Below are 25,828 nucleotides of genomic sequence, written 5' to 3' on the forward strand. Positions count from 1 at the left end.
GAGCACAGGAGGAATGTGATGAGAAGAAAAACGCACAGTAATTTAGACTGAATCTGTCTGACAGTGTGGAGAAACGTCTCAGCGGGGGTCGCAACAAAACATGAATTCATTTAAAGCAGTTCGTGTATGCAGCTAAGAGCTTGAACTACTGTTTTAGTCATTCTACTACTTTCAATCACCTCCAGTATTAATTTGTTTTTTAAAAAGGTCAAGGCCAACACCCTGTTTCAAAGAAATGAAGCCAGTAACATCTAATCAGGATCTTCTTTTGTCCGTGCTTCATTTTCAGGCTTTCAAATCAGCATTTACGTGTGAACGAAGAGTCAAAACACACAGAGAAAACTGCATTTACCAAAAAATACATTTTTCTTGCACGACATCACTTACTGCTAAACAGATGACTGTGACTCACTGACTTGTCATTTTCTGTAGATGCTGAAATATCTGCTGCACTCTTTTGGCAGCGAAAATCATAAAGTTTGAATCTGATAAAACAGTTTGAGTATGATGTTGTGGATGATCTCTAAGCCTCTGGACACCACAGGTAATATAGTTGTGTCTTTAAAACTACTCATGAATAGTGCTTCATTTTAAAGGCCATATAATATGCTGTTCTTCTTCTCGTCTACCAGAGTAAACCTCTAATGAGTCACGGTTAAAATTATCCTTATTTACTGAGCTCAACAAATTTATTAGACCAGCTGTCATAAACAGAAGAAAACAAGTATTTTAGGAATCTGTCAAAAACATGTTTCACACTGTCCTCTGAAAAAAGAGAAATTAAGTGTAAATAACTATAATTTGGCATCTTAATAACAAAAAATAGTTTCGCTTTCTTGTGATTTTTTTTGTAAAAAATGTAAAAAATTAATGAACAACAACAATAATTATATTTTAGCATTGACGTTCCACATAAACTATTAGAGAATTATAGGGAGTAATTACTAATTACAGCAGTGTTTAGTGCATCTATGGCACAAACCGCACACTTTGTGGTGGTTTAATAAATCGTATACTGGCCGTTGGTCTATGCACTCACTTCATCTAAATTAAGCTGCTTTAGCTCCTTGCTCTCCCTTTAAGTCGCCCTTCTTCTAATTGGCTGCCCCTCACAAAGGGGAACAGTCGGTGAGTGAGTGCGTCTGTGCTCTACGGCATCATAAAAATCAAAGAGTAAAAAAAACTGTCTGACACTGTGTGTTCAGAGCACCCTGAAGCCTGAGTGTCTCACATGGATTACCAGCACTTTGGGCATGATTACTATGAGCAGAAAAAGCATTAGGTCCTCTTTAATGTTCATATGTGTCTGTTTTAAAAATGAGGAAACAAGTTTAATTCCTGTAAAACAGCTAAAAGTAGCTCTATGTGACAGTTAACGGCACACAGCAGGTCTCTTTTAGTATCTACTGAAGGTAAGCATGACAGAGAAGGAGGGATGAGGGTGAGGAAAGTGACAGAGCGCTGTAGCTACCTCTTCCTGGCGAGTGCTGGCGTGCCCCACGGGGAGGGCAGTGAGGTCTCGTGAGTCAGGCAGGGAGGCACCTGCTCCGCACGACTGCATCGCGTCACGCGCGCACACATTCAGACACAGGCATGCACACACACACGGCCGTGCAGATGGGCCAGACCGAGGATGAACAGCCAGACAGCGCCAGAGGTTAAAGGAAGAGAAACAGAAAGAGAGAAAAGAAGGGGAAGAGGTTGTTAGTGGAAAAGTGACAGAGAAAACAGGATCAGAGCTCCGGCTGGGGCACATGCACAACGCCACCTACACATGATCCTGGCATGTAGCGTGAGGAGATTACTTTAATAACTGCATTACTAAATATGGATAAGAAATCACAAAGTTTAAAGTTTGTTTTAGACCTTTGTGGTGCACACATGCAGATGGACTGTAATTATCCAGAAAATTAACATATCTTCAACTCAATTCGAGCTCAAACTAAGCAACTACAATCTGTCACAAAGAGCAAACAACAAAGTGACTGTCTTGAGAGTTTCTTTTGTTTGCAGAGGAATCGTAGGCGCACTGAAGTTTGGAATATTTGACAGCTGAAATGTCACGAATTCTGGAAAACATGACAGCACCACCAGGCTGTGCAGCTTCTATGTTATACTGCACGTGTGTGAGCGGGCAGCCACACTTTCAGGGGTTTCACAGTGGTGCAATATGCACACTGCTGACAGCTGGATATTATATCTGCTGGTTATTGTGTGAAGAGAGGATGGTGAAATTATAACATACAGATTGTGCATTTAGAGCTATATTTATTATTAATCTTGAATAAATGTTCCTAACAAAGCTGTACTGTTGGGTCTTTGCTTTGCTGACCTGTCAAAAGAATCTGTGGCCATCTTGTACAGATAGATGAAGAGCTTGCTGCAGTGCTTGAGCGTAGGGCAGACACTGTCTCCTGCACAGCCTCCAGGGACGGCCTCGTCCTCCAGGAGCCTCTGGAAAGGCTGAGCGTTAGAGGGGAACACACTTGTGGGGCCCAGCTTCTTAGTGTCTGAGAAACAGCCCAGCAGCCTGGAGGACGGCGAGCAGTTGTTAGGAGAAGGCAAGAGGACAACCATACTCATACAAACAATCATAACACGTTCAAAAGTCTTAATTTCACTCAACTTCAACTATCTGGATGTTTTTCTGACAAACTGTGGTCTACTCGACTGCTCAGTGTGTTGTGTCCACAAAACAAAACGTCTTCTTTCCTGAACAGGCGGTCCTTACCTGACCGCGTCGGCCAGCTTCTCGTACTGGATCTCCGTACGGAAGAAGTGCGAGTTGGCTGGCTCGTAGCGCATGGCGGCGGTGAGCGTGCAGAAGACTGTGTGCAGGAGCTCAAAAACCTGGTTCTGGTTCACGCGCTCCCAGCCGTGTCGCAGCGGCTGACACAGCGAGCGCTCCATGGCCACCAGAAGCGAGGTGACGTAGACGAAGCCGCCCACCTTGCGGAACACCGTCCGAGTGCGGTGACTCTCTCGCAGCACGGATAACAAAGCCTGAAGAGAGGAAGGATTATTTCATTGGGATTTTTACAGACGGACACGTCTACAAACGCTACTGTTTTTGCTTTAGCTAACGTAGCTTGATGCGTAATGTCTTCTGACGATGTCACACGCCATGTTTCTCCTTCCCTGACAGACCTGAACTCCCACTTATTTACTTTATAACTTGCTCAGTTATTTTCTCCTGTCTTGATTTTTCATCTCATTTATTTTTTGTCAACCCCTTCAATCACATTTCTATTCATCAACTCATTTTTCCTCTCATTGTTCTTTTTCAGGGACATATTTATGAGCCCCTCTGGGTTTCTTCGCCTCGCTGCACCGACTCGGTTTTTATGGTTTGCATTTGCAAGCGACCAAACTGAAACATCAAACTGTAACCTAGATATGCGTCTGGGGAGGTAAAAAAAATAAAATAAAAATGCCTGAGAACACAGAGCGACTATGACAGGCAAAGGTTTTAATTGGCAAACAGGGAGAAAAATGTCTGCAACCGACAGCAGGTGAAGCTTTTGAATGACACCGGTGACGTGCGGTGTCAATAAAAAATAAACAGCACCACCGGGAGCTTTTTAATATCATCACCTCTGAAGTAAAAATGATGGAAGCATGCGATGCACAACTAAATGATGCATGCTTCTCTGCATACTGCAATAAGTACATGTGCAGTATTTCGGTCAAGAATATAACAAACTAAAGAAGTACTGGTACTAATGTTACTCAGGCTAACTTGACAGTCGTGGATATCTGAAAACAATCAATACATTATTTTTATACACTTGTAATGGTAACGTGAGGAAAAATAACTCTTTAAACACCAGGACGTCAGTGTGGAGAGCAGAAGACGGACTGCATTAACCAAATTCAATCTTAAAACTATTCCATAGTTGATGAAAATGATTTATTTATGAAAACTATTTATTTTTCCTGATTTTGCTGTACTGGAATCATCACTTTATTTCTGATTTGCACAAATAACTCTCATTCTCTGACACTCTCAGTACCCTGAACTCATTTATTAAACAAACTTTTTTATATTTAGTTATTTTAAAATTTAATGTTTTAATGTTTTGGTATTCCCACAACACCTGGGATTGATTATTTAAGATAATGATTAAATAATCAATCCCAATAATAATCACAGACCGTCTCAGAGGGGGGCATTAAGTGGGGGAGAAGAGCATGAAGGTAGAGAAATGTAGGGAGGAAAATAGAGGAGAAGACAGAGAGTGGAATGCAGGGATGAGGAAAGATGAAAGGGAGTGAAGGAAGACTGGGGGGGAGTAAAGAAGATGAGGGGGGAAGGAAGATAGGAAGGCAGATTGGGAGAAAGAGAGGGAGGAAGGCTGGGAGGAATAGGTGGTGGGGAGGGAGCAAAACAGGGAATAAGAGCGAGATACCAAGGAGGGCGATAGGAATGAAGAAAGGAAGAGAAAGAGGAGGCAAGGAGGGAGGAAAAGAGTCAGGAAGGGAACATGATGGGAAGGCTAATCGGCAGGAAGCGAGGGAAGGACATCGAGTGGAATGGGGGACGGTGGTAGAGAGGGAGAAGTGAACAGAGGACAAAAAAGAAAGAAATGGGATGAAAAACAGGAGGAGGGTCGAGTCCTTGGTCGACCGCTTCAATTTCAGGGCTTTGATTTAGTTGTGAATATTCTGTAGTTGCACAGGATGCTTTGCTTCTGTCCAGTCGGTGGGACAGGCTTATTTGGCACCATGAGCAGGATCAGGAAATGCTGACCAAATGCTGAAAAAACCCTGAAACTCAAAGGGGTAGATCAACTCCACGGTCTTGTCTTCTGGAGACTGTGGTTTGTGGAAGGCACAAAGAGTTGTCTCAGACCGCCTAGGACAGGGGTCTCAAACTCGCGGCCCGGTGGCCACTTGCGGCCCACGCCACCCCTACTTGCAGCTGACGTGAAGAAATCTAATGCAATTTGACCCTTGAAGGTACTTTTTTTGTTAGGAAGGATGTGTTTGTTGTTGACTGCAATGTTCAAAGAAGTTCTTTAAAAAGCCAAAAATGATTTAATATGAAGGCAACATGAGCAGAGAGCACAAACATGTCGAGGGATTGGCTGCGTTAGTTCACTGAGAGTCAAAAACTAATGTGCACACTTATGTCTGCATTTTTATTTTGTTAAATACGAACAAAATTATAGCAGAAGTGCTGCCACGTTTCTGGCCGGAAAGAGAGGACGAGTTTGTTTATTTGGCAGTTCAATGAACGGCTTCGGTTAAGAGAGAGAAAAATTATTACGCTCACATTTGCAGATTTGTCTTGTTAAACAATATTTGAAATTTAAAAAAACAAAAAGAAAACGCTACATTTTCAGAAACATTTGTGGGTGTTTTCTTGTTTGTTTTGTACTACTTGAACACTAAGTGACCCTCCAATGAGACAACAGAGCCAGCAGTGGCCCACAGCTCATTCTGTTTTGACACGCATGGCCTAGATCTTTGCCTCTGTTCAGCTGGTGGAAAAGGTTCCTCTGTTTCCAGTAGGACAGGATCATCAGATGCACTTTCTTGTTCTGTCACTTCAGAATCATTACAGTGACCAACAGTGCAGTTTGAGTAATGAGTAATGCAGTACTGAGGTTTTGTTTTTGCAGTGTAACTACTGAAGTGGCTGGTGAGAGTATGTGTATATGTATTTACTTTTGAAGCTGTGGTCAAATAGAGTTCACTGAACAAACCGTTATCCATGACGGACTACCCTAACCACCCTCTGTACCATTCACTCATCAGGCAGCAGAGCGTCATACTATAATGACTGTAGCACATGTATAGGTTATATTTATGTAGCACATATACACAGCACTGTGCAAAAGTCTCAGTCGCTCATTTCTCTATATCCTGTTAGGAAAAAGGTGAAAAATAGTGCAGTCAATTAATGAAACATGTGCCAGCACACACTGAAATACAGCCAGAAACAGAGTTTGTATGGTTTTAACAAGCTTGAGTGTCAATATTTATTATGACCACCTTTATTCTTCAATACAGCCTGAATTCTCTTAGGTGAGCCTTCTTGTAATATCTTTAAGTAGTCTTCAGGAATAATTCTCCAGGCTTGTTTAAGAACACCAAAACTTTTTTGTCAGACACGGTTCTATTGTGTACTTTTCTGTCCAGATACGATTTCCCTGCATTGGAAAAGCATACTTTAATAGCCCTTTAAAAACCAAGGTGGTTTTTAAAGAGCTATTAAAGTATAAAATTTTATTTTTTTTGGTGCAAAAATACAATTTTATGCCTTTCAGACTCTGATCTTTGGCATTTTGCATCGATTCAGCTAAAGAAATGGGAACCAATCATGCGTGTTTGTGAGAGACTGATAGTAAAACGCCTAAAGATACAATTTAAACTAATTTGTACCCCTCAGCTGTAAAAGGCTCAAGAGCAAAGTCAACTCGGACTTTGACACTCATACCAATGGTGTTCCTAAAAATCGACCCCTAACCTCTAAAAGCAAAAAAAGACAAAAAGACAAAAATTTTACATTTACTTTTTGAAGTATTTTTTGCCTGTTAAAAACATTCAACTCAAGACTCATTCCATGCAATTATTAAAGGGGCAGTAGAGTCTTTGTATCTACCACTCAATTCAATTTTATTTATAAAGCACCAAATCACAACAACAGTCGCCTCAAGGCGCTTTATATTGTAAGGTAGACCCTACAATAATACATACAGCTCATTACATCGCACTCCGCTGTGATATAATGAGCGGTCACAGTCACGTAGCTTTCCGTTGCCCTGGAGCTCCACCCATTTGTAGCAGTTAAAGCAACAGAAGATGCCTGGGACAGTTCAGCCATAACTTTAAACTTTTCCTGCGCATACATGCCTGGGTACAATCTTGTCACTGAAGTGGACGCGCAACGGGATATCATAGCGTGGCTCAAGCATGTTCATCGTAGTTTAAACCCCTTGTTTTGCACAACAGAATACGGCGTCCCGTCTGCAGCTAAACACCCCAGTAGCTTCTGTAATAGCTTTAGCCCGGTCAGACTGGGCAGCAAAGGGCTGCTTAAATACTGCAAACTCCTCTGCTCCTCCACTTGGACCGCTAGCACTGACCATAGCTATCGCTTGACAGACTGACCACGCGCACCATACACATACTTTTTTTTCCTTCTTTTTTGAATCTTCAGGTCACGTGCGTGCCGAACCGTGGAGTGGGATCGGTTCGGATTTCGGATCAACCGTGATCCGTTGCACCACTACTAACCTCTGACCTTGAGGTCCAGGTCACCGACATTTGTCTGAGATTTTTATTAGATACACCCATGATATCAATTGGATTTTTTTTTTTACATCACCTCGGTCTTTAGTTATCGCGATCACAAATTTGAGTGTTATGCCGCCCACCCGCCCAGCAAGGTGATGGCAATATCCAATCAGCCTTTTATGGCTGAGGGGTAAAACGCAGAAGATTTGGCAGGCTCCTGTTTGACAGTTTACCTGCTCATTACCATGTTAAATGTTCAAGATCATGACAGCAACATTAGAAAAAGTACAGCTTGTTTGGAAGGGTTGCTTAGATGGATCCTCTTCTCTCGAAAACAAACATGGAAACACAGCGGCACAGCTTAGGTTTGTTTCTGAACCAACCACAGGACTTCTGGAACTACGTGGGGCATAATGCACAGCGCCACGCCTGACACCATATTAACACAAACACGTCATACTACTGTGCAGTATGTCAGCACGGTGGTGGAGGGGCGATGACTTATGTTTGCTTTGCAGCCACACGACCTGGCACCTTGAAGTCACCAGTACCAAAGTGTCCTACAGTCAAACGTGAGGCCACCATTAAAACTGGGCCATGCAACAGAAGACAGATCCCAAACTCTGCAGCAAAAGAAAAAACTCAATGAAGTCTTTTCTTTTGAAACACTGGTGGGACGTTAAGAGAGCTGTGCAAAAACTTCTGTCTGCAAACGTGAAATGAACTGAAGCTGTAAAGGGGAAAGGCTTCTACAAGACACTGAATCATGGGATGTTCTTAGCTTTTCACCTAGATGCAATAAGAAAAACTAAGAACATCCCATGTTTTGTTGCTAAGGAACACGCCACCAGTGAAATCTCAGAGAATTGCATCCCAGTACTGAGAAATCACTGCACTGGATTTTCACATTTCCCATTTCTCAAAATTACAGCTAGAAAAGTAATGAGTATAGCTGGGACCTATAAACATGTCCCACTGGAGGGACAGTGAATAAAGGAGAAGTAAAAACTGTTACACGTTGCACCACTGATCCAGCTGTTTCCTGCTACTTTAGAAGACTTACAGACTCAGCACAATGCTTTTAAAACCAATCACAGGATGTTAAAGACATCCTCTTCCTGGGAAATTGCCACCAGGGTACATCTATACGCACATAAAACTTGGCTTTTGGGGTGTTAAGTTTACCAGCCATGGGGAGGCTTTAGGGACAGGCTGTTCTCTCTCGAGATATATACGTGGACACCTTCACAAGGGTGGTATCTCTTAGAGGGTCTGCAGTGCGTTAGTGTAAGTGATACTTAAACTCTGAAGAAGAGGGAGGAAAATTATTAAAGTCAAACCAGATTTGATATGAGTTCTTTGGAATCCTTTTTAGGGCGATAATTAAAATCCCTGATTAACGGAATTGGAGTAAAATGCTGACGGGTTAATCCAAGTAAAGCCTCGGCATGTGAATAACCTCGTTTGAAGGAGTGGAATCTGAAAATGCAATTACGCTTCAGCAGATGAGCCTCGCTCACATCCTGTCTGTGTGTGAATGAATGTGAGTGTAGTGTATGCTTTTATGTGCACCTAGCTCTCAGTGCACCTTGTTTGAAGCAATTACTGTATGCAGGGCTTCAAATGAATATTGATTTTTTAAATTACAGACTTTCCTTTCCTGAGCCATCTCACTCAAATTCACAGACGGGTTTTTTTTAAATGTCTACTAAAACAAATTCAGCAGAAGTAAATGTAAAAAGACACAAACTGCACAAATTAAAAAAATATAAGTGGTGAATCCCAGCAGAAAGCGCTTCGACAATATTGATTAAAACAAAAAGAAGACGAATGAGTGGCGTGAGCCGTTACCCTCAGTATGTCTGTCTTCAGCTGCAGCTCACTGGGCGGTGCAGAGTGCATGAGGCCCAGCAACGTTCCCATGTCGTCGTCGCCGCTGGGCGACAGGACAAGCTGCTGGATGATGAGCAAAGCGTGTTCGCGACACTGGCGGTACTTCACGATGTTGTGAACGCAACGCGCGCCACCGAACTCTCTGAACAGAGCTGCAAGAAAAGAAGAAAACACAAAACATAATGAAATCAGGTCAATTAATGAATAAACCAGTTTGTTGCTGATGGGTAGATTTCAGAGTACTAAGAACCTGTGGTTGCAACATAATAAAGACTACATCCAAGTTTTACTGCGGTCGGCTCTAAAGTTGAGTCACAATTAATGTACACGCTGAGGACGCGCTGAACTGTTGTGTGTTTTTTTGCCGCTGTTAGCTAATGTTAGTCGCTGTTAGCCATTGTTAGCTACTGTCAGCCAGAGTTCAACCATCTGTGACGTGGATGTTCCTCTGCTGGACTTGGAAGCTTAGTTAATAAAGTCTTATATGATGTGAAAATGTAGCTCAACTGTTAATCAGAGGTAAGTGTGATTTTTAGCTGCCATGATGCTAGCTCATAACTTGTTGTTTAGCCGGCTCTTATCAGCTGTCTGGAGACGTGAGGATGGCAAATCTAATCTGCTGACAGATTTGAGACTACGCTTTCATCACATTTTTGTTCATTTGGTGAAGAGGACTCCTTCTCTGATGATAAAACATGGGTATGATGCTTTATATCTTTAGTCTGAAGGTGCAGACACAAATTTAAATGTCTCTTACATGGCATTCGGACACCTCTTTTCTGCCTTTGATGTACTGCGTGTATGGCCAAACTTTAACCACATGTAAAACACAATTAGTGAAACAGGAGATTTCCTTCTGGCCACAGGATTCAAATACGGTGTGGGTAACATGGTGGCTTCCACAATCCACAAACCAGCTCCAATGTATTTGTAATGAATTAATTCTGAGTTTATGAGAATGCATCATTGGAAGATGCAATCACACTATTCTATGTACAGTTTCCTTTTTCTTCTATTAAATTACCTTTAAAAAAAAACTAGAGAGTGCACCTTTAAATACTTTCATTCACTGCAAGCCTTGAAGATTTGGTTGTTGCTCCGAGGGACCAACTGGGCCCCAGAATCACCAGAATACTCGTCTCTTTCAATTTCCCATTTGATTTGTAAAATGAAAATTATGAAGTTATGCACAAATAACCTTAGATCCTTCTTTTAAACATTTATAAGGAACGTTTTGGCATGTTCAAACTTCTTCTTAAAAACCCATTTGATAAATGCTTTACTGAAAAATATTTTTTGTAACCTTCTTGATATTTATTTAAGTTTATCTGCAAATATAAAAACCTTGAGCAGTCCCATTACTATCATTTCTTTCTAATCTTGCTCAAGTCTCTCCAGGCCAGCTGAGGAGGATCAAGCGTAAAATGTAAATGTAATCAATGTGTCAGAGTGAAGCGCTCCAAATATTACACACATCATCGTCGTCCTCGCCGAACCACCCGGTCGTCATCATCAAGGTCAAACGGCGCTGTGAGCTGTCAGTGTTCTCACTGCTGCTTATGCTTGTGATTCACTGCATTTCTACAGCTGACCGACGAACGATGAGCGTGTAAAATAAATGCAATAACATCATTTATTCATCCCTAGTGGAAAACTCTTTCCTTTCCACTTCAACAGGGAGGTCAGAGTTCAAGGCACGTCATCCTGGAGATGCAGAATCAATGTCTTGCTCAAGGACACGTCGGTAAGGATGGGGAATGGAGTGTGTATTAGTTAATTTTAAAGCTACAGTCTGCATTTTAGTAATTTGGCGTTTTTTCAGGAGACATTATTTGCACTGAAAAGATCTGATTTAGTGAAAAGCAGCATAAGAGATGAGACTCACAAGCATTTGACCCAGCAGGACCTTATAGAGACACAAAGTCGTGTCATTTTTCTTTAAAACTTTTTTTATTATTGTTTCTATTGATTGATAGCACTGACGCTTTAAGCTTGGCTATATGATAAGAATCAGGTACTTAAGAAATGAATTACTGAGGGACATTAAATCTAGTTGTGCCTCCAAAGTCCATATTAATCTATAATTATTCCCTCCACATAACTAAAAACATTTCTGTGTGGATTTCATTTAAAGTGCTGCGATCGTGGCTCAAGAGTTGGGAGTTCGCCTTGTAACCGGAAGGTTGCCGGTTCGAGCCCCGGCTTGGACGGTCTCGGTCGTTGTGTCCTTGGGCAAGACACTTCACCTGTTGCCTACTGGTGGTGGTCAGAGGGCCCGGTGGCGCCAGTGTCCGGCAGCCTCGCCTCTGTCAGTGCGCCCCAGGGTGGCTGTGGCTACAATGTAGCTGCCATCACCAGTGTGTGAATGTGTGTGTGACTGGATGTGTAAAGCGCTTTAGGGTCCATAGGGACTAGTAAAGCGCTATACAAATGCAGGCCATTTACCATTTATGCTTTTTAAGAAACTGTTCTGTGCATGAGTTTACCTGCGTTAGTGTTGGTGGTGTTGGAGCCCTGCAGGAGCACAGTCAGCGTCTCCATCACCAGCCAGGCCAACTGCTTCTGCTCCTCAGCCACAGTGTTGTTTTTGCAGTCAGCTAAACATGGAAGGAAACACAGAGCGAGAGGACAGAGGTCGATATTAGACGGGATTACAACTGTGATCCAGTAAAATAGTTAAGTAAAAGAAAACTAAAGAAGCAGTTCACCTTGGTCGTTACTGTGTGGTTGCTGTTGTGAGGGCGGTTCTTTGAGCAATGCCGCGTACTTGTGCAGCAGGTTGACCAGCACCTCCAGCAGTCCGACCTCCCGCAGCACGTCGCTGAACACCGGGTCGTGCCTGGCCAGCTTCAGCAGCGTCCGTACTGCGGTGATGCTGCAGGCGTGCGAAGTGCTCGATTTGAGGAGCACGCTAACGCTGAAGAGTTCCTTACACGGCACATAGTTGAGGCTGAACACTACAAATTCCAGCAGCTCAAAGTACTTTGTCTGAGCCTCGGGGAGCTTGGCCACACGCTCTGCAAACTGAGACAGCGTGTGCTGCGACTCTAGGATGAAATAGTTGGCCGGTTCGGCTGTGTAGATGTTTCCGATGGCGTCCAGGAGCATGCACGCCAGGCGGCTTGTTTTGGCCCGTAGAAAGGCGTTTTGGAGCACCGCAAAGGCCTGAATATTACGCACTGTATGGCCTGAAATTTAAAACACAAAGAAAAAAAATATATATATATATATATATATATATATATATATATATACACACACATACACACACACACACACACTTCTGGAATGGATCAACAATTAGACACAACGGTCCCAGTCATAGAAAATTTGCTCCGTTTTGCATTTTGTGTAAATATCCAAGATTGTTACATAACAGAGTCCTAGACGGGTTTAATACAAACGATTTAAACAAAGCCAGCCTTTCTCTGCCTTAGCTGGCTGGACCACTGCATGACCTTAATATAAAATACTTATTTCACTCAATGAGTCGCAATTAAATGAATAATTTATGTGTTTTTTCTGGATTTTGTGGTTAATATTCTGTCGTCTTCCATTAAAATGAGACAGTATTCATTTCTTTGTAAGTGAGCAAACTTTCAAATTCAGCAGGGGATTTCCGTACAGGCAACAGGAGGCTCTTCCTTCAGTTTCTGCTGAATCACTCCACTGAACTTTTTACAGCAACTGCAAAAACGTCTCCTTTCTCCGACCTCTGTTACTCTAAACTGCCGTCTGTCACTGCACAGTTAACAGGGCAGATACACGATACTTCAAATTTCTTCCCTGTTGTCACTCTTTGTTTTTTTAAATATACACGTTTCCAGTTAGCTTCGTTGAGTTGATACTGGAGTCTTTATAGGGAATAATCTTCATTCAGTGAGTCAACAAAAATATTTTAGGCTTATTTTAGGCTAGCTCAGAAATCATAGGCTATGACTTTCACACTCACAGGACGACAGTAAAGAAAAGGAGCACTGAAAGTGTGTGTCAGCACATAGCCTCAAACACACACAGCAGTTAAGTGGATGTGGCGGGTTAATTAGGCGTGTAAGCGCACCCTCATACCATGATGGCTCCTGGTAATGACTCTGTGCTCAGCTGGAACTGTCACTAGGTGGGTAAACACAAGTGTAACTGCATGTGCTTGTGACTCAGTTGACTTCAGTGTTGTTAGTGGGAGGGTGTATGCGGTTAGAAACCCAACACGCTGACAGTGAGTGTGTTACCATGTGTGAATGGGTGGAGGTGAAAGGCTGAGTTACAAACACCACAGCTCCAGAGAAACTGTGTTTGATTCTAAAGCATTGAAAGCTGAAAACAACGAACCCACACAAAGTCAGAATGACAGATAAATGGAGGGAAATGTTATTTTAGTCATTTGCTTCAAAAACAAAGAAATTAATAAGTGGAGATGGACTAAATACAATTTTGAGTTAAAGTAGTTACATCAAGGGCCTCCCAACACAGGGAGGTGTAGCCCATCAGTGTCTGTAACTGAGCTGCACCTCCCCCACCTGTTGTTGGGGTCTTTGGAGCACATTTAGTGGATTATCTGACTAAAATTATGGTTTTATGGTTTGTACCACACGTTATGGCTGTGTAGCACAAACCAAGCAAGGAGATTGGCTTTAATTAGTAAAACTGTACTATGTAATTATTCTCTGCCCTGGCATTAATTAGCAGAATCTGTGTTTGTAAGCTCGTGTGGCAGAAGTGTGGTGCCTGGCTCAGCTGCAGGGGAGGAGTGGGGCAGTGAGCTCAAGGGGGCGGTGCCAAGAGGCTGGAGGGACAGGTGGCTGTGATTTACTTAAGGCTTCTCCCTTTATATATAGTGAAGCCAGAGACCTGGGGGAGAGTGTGTGTGCTGACGACTGACGCAAAAGTTGAACTGCGTGGTGAAACGCACAGCCACATGTGTGTGGTGCTTCAACAAACAGCTCGCAAGCATACAACACGTGTCGGGTCAGTCTTTACACGCAGCATTGGTCAAAACAGAAATGTCAAGGTTTTAAAATGAATCCAACAGCTTCAGAGTTTTAGTCTGAATTACTTGAATTCTTTATTTTGGGCTTTGTTGTAATGATGTATATGTAAGCGGCTTAACTACTGTTTGGCAAGCATGTACATGTGGGTCAGAAAAAGTACGACGGCGTTCCTCAGGTGCATGAAAAAATAAATACGTTTAAATCTTTCCACAATCAGGATGAGCCTGTTCTGTTTGCATGAAAGAGGCTTCAGTCATTTATCTCCAGCAACGTCAAAGGCGACAGAGGAATTATGGCGTCTGTCAACAGGTTAATCTTACTGGGATGAAGCACCCATCAGTCATTTCAGTGATGGGGATGGAGGTAGAAATGTAGACTTTTTCACAAGTAATCCCTTTTTTTGTTTTAGAGCTTCTGGGAAAATCAGGCTGGTGCTACTGTGTAGACTTAAGCTGAAAATCACTGGTTTGTTAGAACAGTGTCGCTGTTTCAACACTTTATTTAAATGTGTCCTTGATTTCTTCCTTAGAGGACACCAATGGAAGATCGTTATGAATCACCTCTAGATGAGTGTAAGACTGAATAAAACTTTGAATCATGGAGGCTCTAATCCAAGTGCATCATTTGCACATCTATATGTTTTACTCTGAAGTCTTGCTCATTATAAAACTTATGACAGATTTAATGATGAGCCAAAGTTGCACCTAACATACCTTTCCCAGAAGGTTGCGGGAGAACAAATCCAGGCAACAGGAAGGGGGCGCCGGTTGTCAAGCCAGCAGGCTTCAACTCCGTCACCCCATACGTGCACAGACAGGTGACCAGGTTGACCAGGTCCTTCAAAGCATCTTTTGATTCGTCCTCCTTGGCCTGTTCCAGTCTGGATGCACAAGAAGAAGTTACATCAATCTTCACACAACATAAAGTAAATAAGGTCTCAGTCACAAACATCCAGAGGCTGTTGAATTCTTGGTAGCTACTGTCACCAGAGAAAAAGGTGTAAATCCCTGAATGGTTGCCAAGTGGTTGCTGGGGGTTGCTAGGTGAAACAGGCCGCAAAAGCCTTGTGAATGCTGTGTTTGGTAGCAGACTGCACATTCATGAGCGTAGGACGACAAGTTGTTGGTGTCTTCCATGCAAACTATGGACAACTGTAGCAATTTGCTAGCAAACAAAGAAGTCACAGGGACGGTTTCTGTCCAGCACCCTCTGTGCAACTGATTTCAAATAGCAACCTCCAGCTGCCACTTTTGCACTCACTGGGTAATTCATACCAGGGGTCACCAATCGCTCTAGTTGGACTTTAAAACCCTGTGATGAACTGCAGGAAGGAAGACCTAAGCTGTACCTGAGCATGAGGTCGCAGAGGAAGGTGTAACCCTGGCACATTCGGAAATCGTCCAGCAGGGTCTGCGACACGTCGCTGGAGTCTTTGAGGAAGCAGGAGAGGCCGGCAAACATCTCAACGATCTCCAGAGAGGAGAGATCGTCTGACTGCTGCATGTTTTGAACACATGTAGCCAAGCATTCCTTCTCTGTAAACCGAAGAGGGGGTGTTAGAGACAAAGAAATGCAATCTGTAAGGAATTTCTGTGACAGAATGTACGGGAATTATTAAGGACATAAAGAGCTTTCCCTTGATCTTAGATTTATAGGAAGTGAAACAAAAATGCATCAGATGGACAAAGAAACAGCTTCAGACAGATCTGTGCTGCTGTAACAGCTTTTTTAATGCTGAAAGACAAAAGCTTCAGGGTTTTTCTTCTTTAACTTTAAATAAACAATACACAATAATAACAGGGACAACCAAGCTTTAATAATAAATCACATTAAAAATAATGGTTTTACTTAGTGTCACATAAATCATTGCACAAATCTCACAACAAATTGTAATTAGGCAACCCTCTGGAGCTTTACAGGCTGTGAACTGTAAATTATCTGTTTTAAAAGTGGTAGAAAACAAGCTTCCCTGTTTTGTTCAGCAGTATTCTCACAATGTGTTTTTTGTTATTAAGCTGTAGAATTTGTGTGTGGACTGGTTCACATTTTCTAATATTTCAGAGCAAAAATGCACCTCCAGATGTGGTTTGGAAGACTGTTACTTCCAGAAACAGATGTCCTTTGCGGACGGTGCGTTTGTACATACCGTGGATGTATTTGACCACGTTGACGCTGAGGCCGTGTCGGGAGATGGTGGTGAGCACCTCGCCAGCACTCCTCCTCCAGGGCAGGTTGTGAGGAGGACACCAGGAGGTGATGGCACTAAACAGTAACTGCAGGTCATCCTTCTGGGCCAGCTCCTCCGCTGGAGACACAAATGTGCAGAGCTTCACCAGGATCTGCACAAGTGGAAACGAAATTATTATTGTTTTTTTTAAGTTCTGGGTAAAAACAACAAAATAAGCTGCTGAAAAAACAACACAAGCCCGAGTCTTTTGTCACGGAGATACGACTGTGTTTGTGACGCAGGCTGTTTGATGAAAAGATTAAAGTCTTTATGGGAGGCAGAAGCTCGAGTCTTTTTATCAGTGAACAAATAGATTTAAAATATCAAAATAAGCCAATAACCGTGTTATAATCCTCAGATCTGCTACAGACTCTCCACGCAGACTTTTTTCGCTCCACAATTCAAACACAAACGTTTTTGACGATGTTTAAATGTTTCAGTTATTCTTTGTGTGAAGGTTTTAAACATAAAGCAAGCTGATAGAGGCTCTTAGTCTGGAGTGTAACAGCTGACACTGTTGTCTTTTTACCTGGACAAAGACTTTCTGGAGGAGCGCCCTACGGTCAGCCAGGGGCAGCTCGGGTTGGGTGTGCCCTTGCCCTGGCGTCTTATCTTGGCTGGGTGGTGGTGGTGGTGGTAGTGGTTGTGGCGGTTGTGACGTGGGGCCTACGGGTGCCTCGGCCATGTGGGGCAGGTCAAAGAACAAGTAGAGGCATTTGACGAGCGTGGAGGGCACAGACATGGTCGTCATGCAGTCCACAGTTTTCTGTTGAGGGGCAGAGAAAAGGGGATAACATTTTATTTCCCAACATGGTTCAGGAATACAGGGCTATACTCAGGCTATACTCATAATGTTCCAGCCTTTATTTGTCACTTTATTAAAGTTGAGCTGATTCAACACATTAGTTTGTATTTGAAGTAACCCACTAAGACACCAAAGTCACAAAATAACACAAACCGAAGGGCCACTAACTTTTTTTAGTGGAGTCTAACGTGTTTGCTTCCCAATCACCAAGACCTTGTACAGAGGCGCAGTGAGGGATAGCATTAGCTAGAGAAATGCTAATCTTACAATATACAACACTGCTGGATAAGAGCATGAACAGCAGTGGTGGTTCTATTCAACGACCTGTTCTTTACTTTTTCTATGCATTTTTAGTTCTGCTATTTTCTTCTACTCAGCCACATTCTGGATGCTTAATTCTTATTTTGCAAATTCAGAAAATATAAATCTTCTAATGTAAGGGTGGTTGTAGCTCAGGTGCAGGTCAGCCACTAATCAGAAGGTCGGTGGTTCAATCCCAGGCTGCCAAATACTAACCCCATGTTTGCCTACTGGTGGTGGTCAGAGGGCCCGATGGCGCCAGTGTCCGGCAGCCTCGCCTCTGTCAGTGCGCCCCAGGGCAGCTGTGGCTACAATGTAGCTTGTGTGTGAATGGGTGGATGATGTAGTGTAAAGCGCTTTGAGACTAAGTAAAACCAGGCTACGAAGGAGGAGATACTAGCAGGCGGTGATGTGCGACCCAAATGTAAACCGAGCGTCCGCTCGCTGCACTCTCTATGACAGGGACAGCAAACATTCATTGGAAATAACTGCTGTGGGTGGAAAAGCAGGGCTTTAAGTAGAGTTACGAGGTTAAGTTGCTTTAGATTTTGCTAACCTAAAGTGTGAAGCAGCTATTTTATACTTCCACTTAAAACTTCCAGGGAAAACACAACCCAGCCTACTTGTGCTTACACTAGACTTCTGCTGTGTCACTACTGCTGCACAATATTGGCACTTTATTTCTTAAGATTCACACTTCAAATTAGGAAGTGTGTCATCGATGACAGCAGCCTATCAGAACAGAATGATGGAAACTGGCTTGTGTTCACTTACATGCTGCTATATTGAATAGCTTAAAGAGTTTTCATTCACTTATTCAACCATTACATACAAGAACCCTGAGGTATTTATTTATTCGTTGTTTGTATTTGTAATTGCGTATCCCCCCCCCCCCCCCCTTTTGTTTCACCCGATTATGTTTCTGCTTAAATCACTTAAAAATAAAAAAAAACAAATACTATTTTTCTAAAATCATTTTTGAAATACTCTGATCTCCTGTTCCTTAAATGTGAGCAATCAGCTTCCACTTTAAATGAAGCTGAAAGCGTGAACGTCAAACACACCTCGACTGTGTCTGCAGAGGCAAAACAACAAAAATGAAGTAAATGTCTAATATCGCATGGATCCAACTGTATGTTGCATATTCCCTTTTCAGTCTAAAAGGAACATGATTTATTTTTTCCACATTCATATAGAATCACTTTATATCAACCTAAAATAAAGAGCTACACAACAGCAGCAGGACAAATAAAGATAAAAATGCTGCTTTAAGGGTGACTTTGGTAAATGGGTGTTTTGTTGTGCTGTGATTCAGTGTTTCAGATTCAGCTATAAGGGCCTGAGGTGTGTGTTCACTGAGTGTTTTCCACAGTTATACTGTGTGTGTGTGTGTGTGTGTGTGTGTGTGTGTGTGTGTGTGTGTGTCATGTTGACAAAGATAAAGGGCTGGAGAAAGAGATGGGGTTTGTGTTCACTGAGGCGAATGATTCAGATAATCAAACGCTGCCTCCCACACACACACACACACACACACACACACACACACACACACACACACACACACAGACAAATTACATTGCTCTTACACACGAGCTCTCACAAAAGACCACATATGCCCATGCACACGCACACACACACACGCTGCAGCTGGATGAAATGACCATCCCATTTACTCCAACGCCGTCTACACGACGGAGAGGAGGTGGATGCACAGCGATGAATAACAAAGCACAGCAGGCGCACACACAGTTTCAGCCCCTCAGATGGAAAAAAGAAAAAAAAAGGAGTAAGATATAGACAGCTGAAGTAGGCAGAGGTGTGTATAGATGATGGTGAGTCACAACGATGGAAGACTGGACCAGCACCTGTGGTACAACAAGCCACACCGAGGTGTGTGTGTGTGTGTGTGTGTGTGTGTGTGTGTGTGTGTGTGTGTGTGTGTGTGTGTGTGTGTGTGTGTTTACAGGCTGTCACAGAATACTGGTCCCACTGCAGTCAGGTCAAGGTTACCGTGAACAAATGAGAGACAAAACCAGAGAGACGAAGGCATTTAACAGTGTGTGAGAAAAACAGAGACAGGAAGGGAGAAGAAGACAGACACAAGGAGAAGAAAAATACCAATAAATTGATCTCCTGTCTGTTTTAAAAAGAGAGAGAGAGAAACAAGCGCAGTGGGAGTGCATGAAGGGCACCCTTTAAAAACACAAAACAAGAGAGGAGTCCAGACTGAGTTACTGACAAAAATATTGCCGTTTTATGCTGTGAGGAAGAAAGAGCAGGAGGTGGGGGAGAAAGGGAGCGAGAGGGGAGAGCATTAAAGGGAGGGAGGTGACGTCAGGTTTATGGGAGGCCAGTTGCCTGGAGAAATCCATTAAACCTACTCTCACTCTCACACACACACGAACGACACGGGTTATTTTTTACTGCCAGTCTGTGTTCGCTGATATCAAACAGTCACAAGAAGCAGCCCTTATTCATTTAAAGGAGACCGCTGACTGTGCAGTGTGCATGTCCAGTGGTACTGACCAATAAACCTAAAATTATCATTTAAATGAATGTTTACATTTACATCCTCAATGTGTTTACACGTGTGACCAATCAGATCACAGACAAGCCACTTGTGTCTGAGCCGAAGGAACAAGAAAAACTCAGCTGGACGTTCTCTCCAGCATTTTGGTGTCTTGAGCTGCAGCTCATCTCAGTCTGAAACACACAGCACAGAGCAACGCCAGCGCTTACTAAGGTCCTTCCCGAGAGAGGGCAATGCAAATCTTCCCAAAAAAACCTTATCAAAGTACACGGCTAATGAGCAAAATCAGAAACTCTTTGCTTTACGAACAGATTTTATGCTTATGTTGTTGTGAACTGGTTCTATTTAAATAAAAGCTGTACAGAGACTAATAAATCATGCATCACCTATGGAGTAAATCAGCGACAGTAAATGGAAATTTCAGAAAAGCTGGGCTACAGGGAGATGGAAATACCCAACCTTTGAAACGCAGCGGCTGAATACTACAAGCCGTCTTGCCTCCTTCCTTTCTTTCGTGTTGAGCAAGAGTTGAGAGTTGCACAAAGATGCTGTGCTGTTGTGCACGAATATCAAAGCTCTGTCATTCAGTAACTAGGAAGTGATGGGAATCTCCATCACATGTGTAGTACTCTCTACTTTTGCTCAACACAACTATTTTACAAGTGCTCTACAAGTTAAGTATACGCCAAGTGGAATTCTTCAGAAAGCAGACCACAAAACTGGCTACAGAAAACCACAAAAAACTGCCCTAAAAATGTCAGCTGATGATCAAGTTTTTCCGATAAATTCATCCAATCATCCAAACCTACAGTCCAAGTGTATTTCTGGAGCACAAAGGAAAGATCCGTGCCCACCAGACATTCACAAATGACAAAAAATAAAGGAACTCTGTGTCAACATGTTATGTCCTACTCATCATTTAGTTACATAAATAACTGAGAACAGGAGTCGGTCCAAGTGCTCACATGTTACATCAGAAGAACACTGCCTGTCTCACAGCCTGGCCAAGTGCCATTTTGCTATGTCTGGTTTGGCAAGATTGTTGTTGCTGCATTCAAGGAAATATTCAGTAAGTCGACATATTAAGGTGCTGCCTGCCTAACTATTAAACAGCGCATGCTTGAGAGCGGCTAAAGACTGGGCACAGAGAAGAGGGGGTGGATCACGTGTCTGTAGATGGGAAGAAGCGTTCCACCCAAAAGCAACAACAACAGTGAATTTCTGATGTGCAGCAGAGCAGGAAAAGCAGACAGCCGACCAGCTGACAGCAACACTCCCCACAAGACCTCCAGAGGAACGCAGGCCAAAAAGTTCAAAAGAAGTCTGCTGGCCACAATTCAAGACTACAGACAAAGACGAAAACAAGAGCTCAACGTCCAACCTTTATAAGCAGGTGGTAGGAACAGAGTAAGGCACTCATTACTGTGACTAAATGCTACAAAGAAAAATCACAATGCATGAATTTTCTTCATGTGACATCCAGCAGCATCAGAAGACTGCAGATAGAAAGGTTGTGTTTGGGGAGAATAAATGAGACTCGGTCAGGTGAGAATTGTTAATTATACTGAAGTCTCCTGGTTCTTACGGTACCTTCAGCGCAGCCTGAACTCTCTTAGGTAAACGTTCTTTTCATTTCTTTAAATAGTTTTCAGAAACAGTTCTTCAGGCTTCAGATCAAAGCTTTTCTTTGAATGTTCATTTCCTTTTAATCCATTCTTTGTCAACATGACCCCACACTAGGGCTGGGCTATATCATACCGTTCACAGTAATGTTGGGCAACAATAGGAACAATAGGAAAATGAAATATGGCGATAGAATATGGGTAAAATGCGCATGCGCAGTGCCTTTGTTTTCATACGCACATGGCGGTGATGCAGAATGAGAAGAGCGAAAGCGGATCGTTGAATGAAACAGATGAACCAGAACTGGTTTGTAAAAATGCTGCAGCTTCAGTGGTGTGGAACTGGTTTAGCTTTCGTCTGTCAGATACACAACAAAGCACTATTTTTGGTAGCGCATGCTAGCGGGCCGTCGTTATTACCGTGTTGTTTGAAAAATACGGCGCACTTAAAATCAATCCTTTGATTTTTCCGAAAGTCGACAGAGTCCCTTATAATCCCGTGTGCCTTATGTATGAACTCTGGTTGTGTTTACTGACCTCGAAACGATTTTATGTGCACGGCGCTCGAAAATCTGTCAGATGTTTTAGTACGACTTTGCTAAGCTACGAAGCCGCACCGCTTGATGGATTGTTGGAGCATTACGGCTATCGTAGGCAGGAGCCTCGCGGAGTGATACGTACTGTGCTTCAACATAATGTTACCGTATTGTGTGTGTATAACCTCTTTTTAAGTTTTGTGGATATTATACATGGTTATGCTGAGGATATGTCGGCCAGTTTCCACTGGAAATGCCTTTTGGTTAAACTGTCAGCGAGGAATTTGCATTTGCACTGTTAATTTTTTATATAACTGTAATGCACTTAAAAAAGCTGCTTCCATCCATCCATCCATCGTCATCCGCTTTGTCCGGGGTCGGGTCGCGGGGGCAGCAGCCTAAGCAAAGAGGCCCAGACCTCCCTCTCCCCAGCCACCTCCTCCAGCTTGTCCGGGGGAATACCAAGGCGTTCCCAGGCCAGCCGAGAGATATAATCTCTCCAGCGTGTCCTGGGTCTGCCCCGGGGCCTCCTCCCGGTGGGACATGCCTGGAACACCTCACCCAGGAGGCGCCCAGGGGGCATCCTTGTCAGATGCCCTGAACCACCTCAGCTGGCTCCTTTCGATGTGGAGCAGCAGCTGCTCTACTGTGAGCCCCTCCCGGATGGCCGAACTTCTCACCCTATCTCTAAGGGAGAGGCCAGCCACCCTTCAGAGGAAGCTCATTTCTGCCGCTTGTATCCGCGATCCGCGATAAAAGCTGCTTGTTCAAGTAAAAATACATAGATTTTTTTTTTTGCACTAATAAAGTTGTGGAGTTGTAAAGTATTTTGTCTAGTGTCAATTATATCGTCAGTTATATCGTTAGCGCAAATTTTCAAATGTATATCGTGATAAATATTTTTGGTCATATCGCCCTGCTCTACCTGCTGCAAATCATCACTTCGTCAGACCTGTCGCTGACTTTCAGTCCAGTTCTTGCAGAATTTGACATACACCAGCCTTTTCTCCCTTTAATGAATGGCTTCTTGACAGCCAGCTTACCAGAGACCATTTTTGATGAGGCTTCAGTGAACAGTAGATGTGTCAACAGAAGGGCCGTTTGCTGGATTTTTTTTCTTATTTCTTAAATAATATATTTTTAGGCCTGACATCTTCCTTTGTCCTCCAGGACACACTGCAGAGCATTCCAAAATATGCCAAAGTGTCAGCTAAAAGCACTTTGTGAATCATATTGTTGGTGCAAAAATACAATTTCATGCTTGTGAAACTGCCTAAAGACAGATTTAACATTGGTGCTGTGCTAATTTTGAGATTATGTGCAAACACAACACTGGTTCATCCCGTGAGTTAGGAGGTGTTTTAATGCTTGAATGGGTCATAGATCTGAAAATGGTCAGGCAAAAGGACTGGAGTGAAAATGACTGAAAAAGCAGTCAATGTCCAAAGGAAAACTTTAAAAACACCTCCAGAGAGCCTGGAGGAGTATTGCTCAAGAACATTTTGAGAAATTACAAAAAAGTTTATTTTTTGCTTCCAAGGGCTGAAGAAATGAGAGGTGGTTCAAGACTTTCACACAGTATTGTACAGTGTCTTTTCTACCAACCTGTCCGGAGGAAGCTAACAGGTTGATGGTGGTTAGAAGCATCCAGCCGCGGCTCGCCTCCTCACTCTGATTCACCTCCAGGAACTGGACTATGGCTCGACTGGCTGCCTCTGGAAAAACAATCACACACACAAACGTGTGGTTAACTGGGTGGAAAGTGACAGCTCACTGTGGGGCAGATGGGCTGTTTGAATAATGATCAAATATGTAACAAATTAATCATTACAGTGGATGTGACAAAAGGGAACGTGTGGTTGGGCTTCTCGGTTTTGGTTATCTGTGATCTTGAAAATAATACATCAATATTGTATTTCGGTCCCACGCGCTAGCTTTTCAGTTAGCTCATGTCTTTACCAATTTTATCACAGCACTCTTTGTCCTAAAAATATAGCCACACTAGGTTAGGTTTAGGAACAAGTATCCATTAGAACCGAACCATAATAAAAAAACAAATCACACATTTTTAGTCACTTTTGTGAGCAGAAATAAAAATGCTTTTGAAAAGGTTTCCTTAATCCAACCCACCAGCTGAGCCAAAGTCTAGTTGCTCATTGTTCAGAGCAAATCCTCATCTGTTGTTTTGATAATGAGTACTGCAACGTCAGTTGAGAGCATGAATCATGTACTGACTCATTCTAAAGAGGCCTGGTGACCAACTGTAGGAGTGCTTCTTAGACCGTTGTGTTGCAAAATCAGAACCGTTCACCGTTTGATAACAGCATGTCACATGATTAGACAGGGATGAGGAAGAGATGGAAGGACAAGATAAAGCGGAAGAAATAAGAAATAGAAAGCTGGTGTGTGTGTGTGTGTTTGTGTGCGTCTTTTTTGAGGAAGCCACAGTCAAAGCTGCCACGGCTGTCAACGCTTTGATGAGATGCTGCTGGCTCGCCCGCAGTGAAGGCTAACCTTTCAGATTGAAGTAGGATTGCATTGATCCTTTGAGGAAAACGTATCTACTGAGAGCCAAAAAGTCAAAAAATAAAGTGCAAAATTCTGGGAAAGGCCTTATCTGATTAGGGTAACACTAACATTTTTTCTCCATTAATCATGAAATCAGCTTTAAACATTCTTAATAAAACAATGAAATATGTATTTATCTTTAGGGGAACAATTAATAAAATAATCTTATTGTGATAGGGTAGAATAAGACGAAGCTCTTACGCACATCCATAGAATAAATCGGGTTTCCAGGATGGAGTAGACAGTTATATTGAGCATCAATTATTTTATTTTTTTTAAATCATTGACTAAAATCAGTGACCAATCATAATCAGGCATGGGCGTGTACTTATGTCCACTAATAATATACAGATTACAGTATATTAGGGTCCTTGCCATATGTGGTACTAACTCTTGAAAGCCTAACAGGAGTAACGTTTGCAGCACTTTCTGTCATATTTCAGCCTGCTTGTAAAAAAAAAAAAAAAAAAAAAATGCCTGTGTTTGGATTACCCAGCTTGGAAAAACCCAGAAAATATTCTAATAGTCATCAGACGACATATTTATATATACTTAGGTGTCCAAACTCATCATTAAGAGTACTGGGGAGGCCGTCATATGTTGTCTTTATGGGGGAAAGTGAAAAAATAAACTCCCTAGAGTCTTTATTTCTATCTTGTCATCTACTATGTGTACCTAACAAAGCTCAGATGCTCCATCTGTGCCTTACAATTAGTTCTATAGTTGAAACTCTGCATAAGAACTGTCTTTGTATCTAAATAAAGAACAAAAATCTCTTTCAACACCACTGTGTTCATCTGCACAGCCAAAAGGAAAACAGAAGACACAAACCGGTTATGAGAAATTATTGGCTGGTGCCAAAGAACTCTACAAGTAGGCCTACTCCACAGTGCATTTTTGCACTTACAAATATGAGTCTGTGTGCATCTGCAAGCTCACCTGTGGATTTATTGGAGGCTCTTCGTCTGATCTCAGTCACCATGAGTCGGGACACCTGGGTGGTGAACTGCAGCAGGTCGGAGAATTTCTCCATCATGCTGCTGGGAGGTGCGTTCCCAAACACCTGAAGTGGACAAAAAAAAGCATTTGATTAATGGAAAAATAATAATTTAAAAAA

The 25,828-nt window shown here is 42.6% G+C and overlaps 1 protein-coding gene across 8 annotated transcripts in view; it reads right to left on the minus strand.

Annotated features, from left to right (window-relative positions):
* wdfy3 (WD repeat and FYVE domain containing 3) overlaps positions 1-25,828 on the minus strand; it is a 120,867-nt gene that overhangs the window by 65,953 nt on the left and 29,086 nt on the right. For 7 of the 8 annotated variants that reach the window (XM_086315479.1, XM_086315484.1, XM_086315477.1 and 4 more), the window contains exons 3-14: positions 25,651-25,774; positions 23,749-23,858; positions 16,880-17,116; positions 16,270-16,462; positions 15,472-15,658; positions 14,837-15,003; positions 11,844-12,323; positions 11,622-11,732; positions 9,094-9,287; positions 2,732-3,003; positions 2,333-2,530; positions 1,472-1,555 (exon numbers count right to left, since the gene is read on the minus strand). In XM_086315479.1, the coding sequence (XP_086171605.1) occupies positions 1,472-1,555; positions 2,333-2,530; positions 2,732-3,003; positions 9,094-9,287; positions 11,622-11,732; positions 11,844-12,323; positions 14,837-15,003; positions 15,472-15,658; positions 16,270-16,462; positions 16,880-17,116; positions 23,749-23,858; positions 25,651-25,774 (2,357 nt within the window). The remainder of the gene's footprint in view (positions 1-1,471; positions 1,556-2,332; positions 2,531-2,731; positions 3,004-9,093; positions 9,288-11,621; positions 11,733-11,843; positions 12,324-14,836; positions 15,004-15,471; positions 15,659-16,269; positions 16,463-16,879; positions 17,117-23,748; positions 23,859-25,650; positions 25,775-25,828) is intronic. The other variant, XM_086315480.1, reaches the window with a different exon arrangement.

This window comes from Aulonocara sp. 'chitande type north' Nkhata Bay, linkage group LG12 (genome assembly GCF_057382095.1).
Source record: "Aulonocara sp. 'chitande type north' Nkhata Bay isolate Kocher_YH1m ecotype deep benthic linkage group LG12, A_spYH_male_GT1.1, whole genome shotgun sequence".
In the NCBI taxonomy this organism is placed as follows: domain Eukaryota; kingdom Metazoa; phylum Chordata; class Actinopteri; order Cichliformes; family Cichlidae; genus Aulonocara; species Aulonocara sp. 'chitande type north' Nkhata Bay.